The 12053-nt window shown below is 29.6% G+C and overlaps 1 protein-coding gene across 1 annotated transcript in view; it reads left to right on the top strand.

Moving 5' to 3' along the window:
- LOC126746648 (metabotropic glutamate receptor 2-like) overlaps positions 1–12053 on the top strand; it is a 593383-nt gene that overhangs the window by 317199 nt on the left and 264131 nt on the right. The window contains exon 4 of the mRNA XM_050454987.1: positions 10441–10583. Coding sequence (XP_050310944.1) covers positions 10441–10583 — 143 coding nt within the window. The remainder of the gene's footprint in view (positions 1–10440; positions 10584–12053) is intronic.

The following is a 12053-nucleotide window of genomic DNA, read 5'->3' as shown; positions in this document are numbered from 1 at the left end:
ATTAATCCTCCGAATAAATGTATTTACTGTTTTAGTACTAAAATTAAATAATTATTTATAAATATAGCCTGACATGGAATAGAAAGATGTTGAGAATATAAGCTAAATATTAATATCTAAATCTTTTTCTAATCCCAAAAGTTTTAAAAAGGGAAAGGTAACTTCAAAAATTAATTTAAGAAATGTTTTAAGTTAATCTAAATAATTTCATTTAAGTTAACCCTATTTTTACTAATTCTCTCTGACTAAAAACTCATCTTAATTAGATATTGCCATTAGTAAACATACTAAATACTATACTGTTTAAATGCAGAATTATCACTGATGCAGTTACATCTATTAGAATATGTCTTATTATTTATGCACTTTGGATTCTTGACAAAGGTCCATTCTATTCCAATATGGTCCCTTATCTTAAAAATAATATTTCTCATAAATAAATATCTTTAATGCATAACTTAAATGAATACATTACTTTCTTTATAAGAGACCATTTAATCTTTTATTATTTAGTTTGCTTTTTATTAAAACGCATATTTAAATCGGGTTTATTGGAAAGATAACACTTAAAATCTAAATCTGCTTACCACTTTTAAAATATAAATTACGTTAATCTGAATATTCTTTTACTACTTATCTTCTAATAAGATCACTTCACACAAGTTAGTCTTAACGAACAAAGAATGTATTTTTCTCTAGATAACAGAATCTTATAGTTATTACCAATCTTTAGATTGTCAGATATTTGGAAATCAATCTTGACCCCAAACTATCTATATAGGATAAATACATTAAGCAACTAACTAAAAAATTATATTCTGGAGTTTATTTGCTATATAATTTAACAAAAGAACCATCAAAGAGTTCTTTTAAATGTAATCCATTTAAGGTAAAATTTCTTATGCAATTTTGACTTGGTTAAGCAGAATCCAATGATAGAATATTTGAGATATGTGAGGAGAGTTATCTAAGACTGGGCATACTAATATTGCCATCTATTTTGTACCCATTTATTTCGTACTTATTAATATATGTAGTAAATAATTTAACGCAATTTTAAGCAAAAAATCTAAAATACCACAGACTGGAACAAACCAGAACTGGAAATGCTTACTATAGCCTAAAGGTCTCATAAATTACCCCCCAGAAATACGTATACTGTCTTTAAAAATGTTTCAAGATATACTAAAAAAGTACCTAAAATTTAATGTTTTGGCAAATATTAATATATAACTTTAGTGATTTATTAGTAACTTAAGAAATAAGAATTTCACAGTGGTGCAGTAGAATCAGGCAGATGTCTTGAAACTGTATACTAATATTTTTTTTAAATATGTAACCTATTTGTCCATTAACCTAATATTTTTTAATTCTGTGCTTGTGTACCATGTATGTATTTTTCGTTTTATTTAAGTGTGTATTTGTATAACGACTATCAATATTAAAGCTTACTAACTCATCAGTGAGTCTAACGTTAGTAGCCTAAAAGAGTTTGAAGAAATGAGCTGAGTTTCGTATACAAGTGTTTTCTTTTGGTGCATGGATAATGCTTAACGTGAATTTGGCAAGTTTCGATGTTAGCGAATCCCTTGAGCTGGTAAGAGCTTGTAAAGGTATCCTTTTCCCTTCTTTATGCATTTAAGGAAAAACTTGATGGCTTGCTATTATGTGAAGTGAATTTGGTCCGCAATGCTTCAAAAAAAAATAAGCAGAATAATTTTAAAAAGCCCTATAAACACTCACTATAAAAGAAGTATTAGTTAGCAGCTTGTATTTACCTTTATTCCAAATTTCTTTTTTATTATTTTTGCAATTTTGTTGCATCCATTACAAGCGTTTCTCTTATTCACTTGGTAGTATTTAGATGTTGGTGCTCATTTTTAGGTTTTTAAGTGCAGTCTGTTCCTGATAAGAAACATTTAATTTTAGTGGTTTCCGTATCACTTAATCCAGAGTACTTCTTATCTTCGTCCGTTTTCACCTGATAGACTTTATAAATAAAACAACATCGATGCGATCGAAAAATAAAGCTCTTTTCCTCAATAATAAATTATATTTCTAATGCTGAGAAGAGATAAGTAAATAGCAATATCAAATATCTAAATGACAAACTCTTCTGAAAATATAGTATATCAATGTTTATAAATAACAAAATAAACATACCAAACAGCTACAAAGAATAAAAAAAATATGACGCAAACAAAATCTCATAAAATGCTCCCCTTATACATTCCCCTTGGAGCAAAGGTGTGTTTGTGCTTGTTTTGCCCGTCCTCCAAGGTAACGCAGTATTGATGTATTCCAAAGACTTTTCTAATAATTCGTGTCACCGATATTGAAAGCTTTCCAGGGAAATAGGATATTTTTGTATTCCATATTGTGGGCGCAATAAAGAGCGTCGCACACTAGAGGGAAAAGTGGACAAAAAAGAAACGTATCGATGATATAAATTTGATAGCGATCGTTTTATCATACTAAAGTGCCATTTTCTTGTTACATTATCAGACTAATTATTATAAATTTTTTTGTCATCAATAGACAAGAAACCACTGTACAGAAAATTCTTAGATAAAATAAATAGCACCCATACAATATAAATTATAGGTAACTGATTTGCTTCTTAGGTAAATTGAAAAAAATCAAACTAGATATATGTCAAGAAAAAAATTGTTATTATTTAAGCAGAGTGCAATTATTTTTTTGAGAAAATTAATTTATACTAGAAAATTTGCGAATGTAAAACTATTCACTCATTAGTACTGATGAGTAGGCACGTTGTAATTTCATATTTAGAAAAAAGCATTTTACATAAAAATCAGATCTTCAAAGTGAAACCTACTCATCCTTAGTATTTTATGCGACAAATATTTATTTCTTGGGCATACTTGACAGAAAATTCATATCTTTCTAAAAACTTCGCATTTTATTCAAACCGTTCTTAAAACTTTCTTTATAACAGTTATTAAAACTGTCAGAAAAGTAGCGTCCCGAATTTATTTTAGCAATACTTGGGGGTGCTATCACTTTAATTTACGCAGTGTACCGTTAATAAGCCCTCTGGTAATTTGAGGTTGTCTCAGTTCGCTCAGTTTTGAATTGGGCTCTTAATTGCTGTAAAAAGTTTCTAGAGAGCTTTTTACACTTTTTCTGTTGTAAAAGTGTAATTAATTTAGTTGCTAGACAAACATTAAATTAATTATAATGCCTGGATCGTTCGTACTAACTCAGTGAAGATCCTTAATGTTATATAGAAAGTTTCCTTCATGTAGTAAGTCTTTAACTTAATAGATTTCTAAAGAAAACACGATGGCGGATCCTTATTTTCTCTTCAATATTTGGATTTCTGTTCGGTGCTTGGTTGCTTGCTTAAATAACTTCCTGAATCAAGTAAGGTTTTATATGTGGTTTATTGTTAGTGTGCAAGTACATTTTACCAGGTTACATAAGGTTTAATTAAGTAGCTTAATTTTGCATTAATTAATTTTAATCTAAGATTGCAATAGCAAAGGATATTCTTTTTTATGTAAACTTTACCTAAATAAAATATTATTTTGAATCATGTGTGATCGAAATCAAAAAGTTAGTATAGATGGTATGTTTTCTGGTAAATATGTGCAATATTATACTATTTTTATACACTTGTTTAATATTATAATGAATTATCTAACTTATTAATAATACTTAAATTTTATATAAAAAATAATATAAAATTTGACAATCTGAATTAAATCTTAATATTAATAATTATTTACATTACTCAACAAAGAAACTCCAATACTAGAGTGGAAAAAATATATATGAAAATGATGATAACTTAGATCAATTTATAATTTATATTATAAATTGATCTAAGTTAGAAGTAATATTGAGAAATTTACACTATTACTGTATAAAGTTGTACGTTTGACAGGTTTTTCGTAAAGGCGAAAATTCGATGATGTTGATTTTGAGGACTATGAGCTGACAGACGAGTGTGTAAGCTTAGAAGTTACAAGATCTCTGGCGAATCAACTAATCCATTAATTAATTTATGTAAAAATTTTAGATCTGCTAAATTGCTTATTTTTTGTAAAGCACTTAAATAAAAACATTTAAAAAACGATAATGTGAAAAGCCAATTTTTAGGTACACTCCTTTGCATTAAAACAAACAAAAATTACGCCGTATATTTTCAGACTCTTGACTGTAGTTGCGAGAGTATTGAGACCATACGTGTCAAGAGTATTTTAAAATTGAACGAACATAAAAAAATATAAGAGGTTAATGCTAGGGATATTGGCTGATATGAATAACACTTGAGTTGAAACTCCGAGTATGTACTCATGAGCATAAGCATGAAGTGCTAGTTTGTTCTCCGTTTTATATGAATAACAATAATTCGCTGAGAGGAGTATATATGAGAATACATAAAGTAGATACTCGATATTTCCAAACAAGTCTGCATCTGAAAAAACACCAAATAATAAATAAAAACAATTATCAGTGTGCAATGAGTGGAAATGAAGAAGAAACTGATAAAGTCTGCGAATCCCAAATCGAATTTGTAAACATGCTACGTAATTTTTCCATACTTTTATCCAAGTCATAAACATCAGCTGTCCGACAGTCAAAAAGCTAAGCACTAGAACTGATCAAGAAACAGTGGAAGCTGAATTTCGGGTCACAAATAACGATAAGTCAAATGTACAAAGAAATTAATAATATGAAATCCAGATTCAAGAAAAAGGCTGACTAGCGGAGTAAAAACCGGCTCTCGCGTTTTTTTTTTCGAGGTATAACCAGATAAGCCCTATACTAAATTATTAAGAATACTACCGGGCATCTGAAACCGAGTTCTACGACATCGCTAGGGTGTCCCGATTTTTTATATATTGAAAAAACTTTGCGCACGCAATAGAAAAAATTAAGGTAGCGTTTTTTTTTGTTATTTAAAAAATGTGCTGGTCATCGTTTATGGAGATACTTTTTTCAGCAATCGAAAAACTTTTTTATTTAAAGAAATTTTACCATATAGTCCGCAAAGAAAATATAGCAGACACATTGAAAAAGTTTTTAAAAGAAACTGCAACCATTTATCTCTAATAGATTTTGAGTTATCGATTTTTGAATTCGGAGCTCAAATCGTAAGTGATCGCGCGCCAACTGAAAAGGGATTTATTCCACTCACCGCGAGTTGTAGTCACAGACAATTTCTTCTCTCTACTAACTGTACTTTATTGTACTGTACGTAATTTAACTGCACTTTTTGCTACTATAACAGTCTGTTCAGTTTACTGTAGTACGATTCTGTCTGATGTGCCGGTTAGTGATTTCATTGTAATACGATTTTAATTAGGATTTGGATTAAATAAACGGCAGAAAATAGGGTTGACAAGGGAAACAAATTCTAAGAAAATGAAAAAAAAAATAGTCGGAGTGGTATTCTGAGGATAAATCGAAATGAGGGTAGTTCTTATGAACGGTTTGCTCCTATGCACTTGCTGCATGTAAAACTTTTCTCCATAAATAAAAGGCACTCGTTACATTAGGTTTTTACTTTTCAAAATTTAGTATATATTTCATTGCAGCATCTGTCGGAACAGCAAATTGATAGAGCACTTCGAAGATCTTCCGGTACAGGTTCTTTCGTGGTTAATATAGGAGTCCAATATTTGGGGTACTTGTATAGGTCTTTCTAGAGGCAACATGAAATTTAAGTTTAATCCTACCATCCAAAATCTCCTTTTTCATTTCCAATAATTTTATCCCGCAAGTGTCCTTGTCTTGTCAATCGCCTTGGTCTACAGATTTGCCACAAAAAATACATTTCACATCCATCTCTTCAATGTTTAGAACCACTCATTCACAATATTATGCTAACTAAAACACAACTACTCACTATATACTATATGCGCACATTAATCGGCTTTGATTCCTATTTTTAATATTATTTTCGTAAAACAACCCAAGAAGTCATAAAAACCACTAACATGAAAGGGCTAGGGTCTTTTAAAAACTAAAAAAGCACATTTAATTTATATTTTTTCGGCTCGCCACTAATCTCAACGAAACGGAGTGCGCAGGATTGCCGGGATGCCGCGCTGGTTTATTTGTATACTAGACGCATTTAAAAATATTGTGCAAGCCAATTTTTCGAATTTCAAATATTGGGGTATCAACTGTTCAAATAAATAGGTATTTTAAATTAAAAATTTCAATATAATAAATACCTAGTAAAGCGTACTTGCAGTGCGCGCGGTTAGTAGAAAGTTGCCGCGGGACAACCTAGAAAGTGTTCCTGCGATTGGAACCCCGAATTGAAAAATCGATAACTCAAGATCTATTAGAGATACATGGTTGCATTTTTTTAAAGTGTCTGCTATATTTTCTTTGCAGACGGTATGGCAAAATTCCTTCAAATAAAAAGGTTTTTCGATTGCTGCAAAAAGTCTCTCAATAAACGGTGACCAGCACATTTTTTACATTTTTTGATAAACAAAAAACACTACTTCAGTTTTTTCTAGTGCAATATGTGCGCAAAGAGATGGGTTTCAAAATTTTAAAAAAATCATTTTAGTAGGTAAAACGGTTTTTGAGATAGAGCGAGTTATGTGTCAAAAAGTTGAGTTTCAAAATTACCGCGATTTTTGAGGTTTTTTGAATATGAAAAAAATTGGGTCACTCTAGCGATGTCGTAAAACTCAATTTCAGATGCCAATAAACATGCCTAATAAGATAGTATAGATTTGATCTGGTTATACCTTCAAAAAAAAAAATCGATAAATAAGCGTCTTTCGACTGCGTTTTTACTGCACTAGACATAAACAGGACTGGAAATAAGAAAATTGTGCTACAAGATTGGGAAAAGATTTTGTTGAAAAACATGGAAAGCAACATAAATCCAGTACTGGCAAAGGTTCCAGGTAAAATAATTAATATCTTCTTCATAAATAACATAATAATCATAAATTGGGTAGTGAACATATCTAAAGTTTGCTACTATTTATTATTTTGTGAAAATTTAATGATTTATAAAGTTATGTTGTTTATAATAATTAATTACTTATTGTTTAACATTTAGTCAAGTATTTTAGGCAGACATTTTTGTATCTTAGAAACAAAAAAAGTTACAATATTATTTACAAAAATTTATCACTTGTCCATTTTTTAATATAGAAACTATATGAATATTTACCTAATTTTTTATTTTAGGAGCATTATCCGTCGGCATACAACAAACAAAGACGAAAATCGGCCATCAAAATACAATCCTTGGCAAGCAACTTCTGCTTCTGAAACGAGCGCAGCACAACATGCGCCTAAAAAAAAGAAACATAATAAAGCTAGTCCTCACGAAGAATATTAAACAAATGTTACTAAACAAATCTCGACTATAAACTCAACTACAAAGACTAGTTTTGCTGAAACAACTGAGAGTTTTCGAAATAAAAGAGGAAAAACTCAAAAGACAGCTTAACAAAGATGTTGATGAACAATATAATTCAAGCAATAATAATATTATTCAAGCTAGCAATGGACAAGCATATTTCACACATTTTATATTGTTTCAATACTTTTTAGAATCGCTCATGAAAGAAAGAATTGTAACATGTGACGAAAACATTTTTCCAAAGTGTTAATAATAAAAATGATAAATAACTTCTTTCCACGTTTTACTTACTTCAAGCAAGAGCAAGAATGACATCTGCTAACTCAGATCACCTCCGTTGTCTGCTTCTTCTAATATTATTATTGTCCACCTCCTTTTCTGCCGAATACGCAAGTGGGATATCTTCTAATGAGAGCTCCATAGGATCTAGCTGATCTTTGAAATATTTTGCTACATTGTGTAATATACAACAGCTTATGACGAATTTTGGAACTTTTTCTATGGATACCCGCACTTTATCATGTTTATCATATTTAGCAGGTACTAAGCCCTTAGCTGCTAAGTATTTAGCAGGTCATCAAGCTATGAGGTCTGATGATTTGAAATATGCTTTTTTAATTTCTTGTAGTACTTAAAGGTTTTTATTCCAGTTTTATTTTCACCTATGTTTTAGCTATACAGACTTTAAATGGTATGATAAAGCTTGTATGCATGACTATCTTATTACCTTTAGATCTTTAAACAGTATGCTAGTATTAAGAATATACTTCTTTTTAAGTGCCGATATTTTAAAAATAGTTGAGGAAAAAGAGGCCAAATTTGGAAATCGAAAGTAATTACTGAGACCTTTAAACTAGAATTACATCATCAGTTAAAAATCTTGGCAATTTAACTTTTCATTTATTTAACGTAACCTGCATAAGTTTTCAAGATATCTATTATGATATATTACATTTTTAGATACAAATCGAAATAATAAAATACTTTTCAACATCTTTCAGATGAAACACACTTATAAATCACTATAATTACTACTGTGCTTACTGCTTGGTAACACCCTTGAATAGAATTTTTAATTTAATTCTTTCTACGCAAAAATTTCCTGATGTCTGGAAAATAGTCAAAGTTTACCCTGTTTTGAAGAATGGTGAGAAGTTATAGGTTACAAACCATTGACCAAGATATACTTATACTCGTCTATCTTCCCTCAAATAAACCCACTAATATCCAATTCTCACCATAGTTTTACACCTTGCAGATCAATTGTAACGAATTAGAATTTTATGGAATGTAGATAAGCCGGGTCAGGTAGATGTGGTAAACACAGATTTTTGAAAAGCATTCGACAAAATAGATCACCCTAATTTAATAAAAAATTGAAAGGCATTGGCGTTAGCCAAAATTTATTGAATCTTGTTAGTTCATATTAACGGTCTTCTATAATGGCTACCACTCCAACTATTATAAATCAAACTATGATGTGCCTTAAGGGTGCAATAGTCCAGGTCCCGTCTATTATTTTTAATTTTTATAAAGATATCTTCAACAATAATTGGACAATGTGATCAAATGATAGCGAGAATATGTAGAAAATTTAACAAAATGTATTCAGATCTACCGCCACTGAATCGGCAAAAGTTTGTAAGGCTAGAAGATAATTTTCTTATTTATAGCTCTGCATAAAAACCAGAATAAATAAAGCAAAGCCAGTTACCAATGAATAAGATAATAATATAAATGTATTGGCATATTTTACTGCATATCCACCAGCTTCAATTATTAGAAGTGCTTAGCATGATTTAGGTTTATCTTAATATTTAAATCAAAAAATATTAGCATCACAGAATGTATTCGCTGAATTTCTAAGAAAAATAAATTGGACCGATGAAGCAACATTTTCCAGAAAAGGAATTTTCAAAAGAAGAAATAATTAATTTTGGGCTGATTTAAATCCACACGCGACAAAAGAAATCCGTTTTTAGGAAAAATTTAGTTTCAATATATTTTGCGTATTAAATGATAGTCCAGTAAAATTTTTAATTTATGATAAACCACTGAATTCTGCCAAATTTTTGAGAAATTTAAAGAAGTATTGTAAGTAATTTTTTGGAGGATCTGCGATTGCAAGATTTTCCTACTCGTCGGTTTGAACTTAACGGAGCTCTGCCTCACTGTGGAAATAGTGTAATAAAAGAACTGTAGGAGCTTTAAGCGTATGAGACTATATGATTAGCCGGCAAGATCGCCAGATCTGACATCCCCTGATTTTTATTTTTTAAGTAATATAAATATTGCCGGCCCCGGCAGCGTGGTGGGTATATACCTGCCTAGCAGTCGTGTGGCCCTGGGTTCGAGTCCCAGACTTGGCATGGTCGTTTGTGATGTCCGATTTAGTTTAAGTACTAAAAAATTATATAGAGGTTTTTCGTGACTAAATGTGCTCAGCACAAGGTCAATAAATTAAAAAAAAAAAAGTAATATAAAGGAAAGGGTATACGCAGCACCCATAAACAATAAAGAAGACCTACATCAGCAAGTTATTACCTATTTTGAAGAGTTAGTTAAAAGCAAAATTATAAGAGCGACGAATATATCATTTAGAGAATAATGATAGTCATTTCTAAAATTTACTATAAAAAAACTTTTTCTTTTGTTACTTTTATGTATAACTAATCGAGTATAAATAAGTTTTTTTTAATAATTAGTTATAAATCTAAATACAATGTGTTAAATGTTCTTGCTAGTATTTGTGCAATTTGTCCATGGAAAATACATAGTCCTATTAAAACTTCATTTGAGTAGTTAATAAATTAATTTTTTTTAATCAATTAAAAAGAGCAATTGTGCAAAATTTGTAAATTTGTATTTCATTTGCCGTTTTTCTGAAGTACTAAAACCAATATAAAAGTGAATATACTCATTTCAAAAATGTTAGAAATCAAAAATTTAAAATTTGTATAAATATTTTTTTTCATAACTAGGTAGTATTTTATTCTGAAAAAAATATTTCATCTTGATTATACAATGCCATTATAATTAATTTTTCATTAATTATCATTTTTTGTTTTCAGGAAGCATAAGTAATATTGACGGAGCTGAATACCACTGCAATAAAACTCAAGTAAGAAAAGTAATTTCCGGTGTAGTGGGAGCTGCCTCGAGTGTCACCTCCATTCAAGTCGCAAATTTACTTAGGCTCTTTAAAATACCTCAGGTACGTAAAGTGCTATTTTAAGCTTTGTCGCCTTCGTCCCAAAGACTAACATTATCTTTTTAATTAAATATCCATTTAAATTAGGATTAGTTCAATTTCCATTAAAATGCTTTACAAATATACCCACAATAGATTCCCGATTAGTGTTACACAGTGACATTGCATATTTATCAAAAGACCCCATTTTTTTGCCGAATAATTCACAGAAATGAACGATAAACGTGATAACAAATTTCAAAATTACAAACGGAAATGTTTACATTGCATTTTACCCATGCAATCTCCATTAACGCAGCAGGCGCTACTGAGTTCACATATTTATGATACATTTGTTTGCTTAAGCGATAATTAAATCGCTGCCCGAAAGGCAAACAGCATTTATTTGTTTTTGATCAGTTTGTAAATCAATTAAATAAATATTAAAATTATGTGGCCCATATATGCCCCACAGGTTGAAAATTAAATAGATCACAAATATTTTGGATTATTTGTATGCGATTGTTAATTTTATTTAGAGTTTAATTATAGCAGCTAAAAGCTTTTTGTACTTTCAATTCATTTCTATACAGGGTATCGGATTTGTCATGTGTGCAACTATTGCTATTTCCGAAAATATAGGAAATACGAGATAGGATATTTTTATATACGTTTTTCATAAATCACTCTGTGATTATTACGAAAATATTAACATTTTGCAACGCTGTAAAAGGATTTAGAATAAGCATTTAATTTGGCAACTCTTTTCTGAATGGGAAAATCTGACTGGAATAATGACGGGAAATCTAAATATTTTCTAACTAATTTAACTAATTATTTATGTTAAGATAAGGTCATTAACATGAATAATTCTATTATTAAAGAATAAAAAGGTTGAAAAAAAATCTCAAGAAAATTAATAACTATTTATAAATATAATCATAAAAACAGTAGCAAAACAGATGATCAATGTTTCAATCAGAGTTTCCATATTATTTTAAAAATATTAAACATAATTACTGGGTTGCAAACTGTACAAAAAATATTTTGTTGACCCCTTGTTTATTTCTTACATTTATCCAGTGGCATCCTTACCAGAATAAAAACTAATATAACGTTATTTTAAATTTTATTGCGCTGTAATTCAAAAGCTATGGTGGACATATGACCATAAGATTTTTTTCTTATTTTTATACAAAATTTATTTCTGTATATTTATATATTTTTTCCCAATATTAAGAAAACACCATCTGCAAAAACTTGTATAATTTATATATAACTATAACTTACATACTCTACATTCCAAATAAATGCAGTTAATACAAATAAAATAAATTAAAGCAAGCAATTATTAAAATAGTAAAACGGATGAATGAATGCTCATATTTAAAAAAATGGATGATTATATTCCCTAACCAACGATATTATAAAACTAATCTCAATGGATAGGAAGAAAATTAGAAAGGTCTTGATTTTTTTAAACAGGTAAGACTT

This window comes from Anthonomus grandis, chromosome 17, assembly GCF_022605725.1.
Source record: "Anthonomus grandis grandis chromosome 17, icAntGran1.3, whole genome shotgun sequence".
NCBI classification, from domain to species: Eukaryota; Metazoa; Arthropoda; class Insecta; order Coleoptera; family Curculionidae; genus Anthonomus; species Anthonomus grandis.
This window is presented reverse-complemented; position numbering and strand designations above follow the sequence as displayed.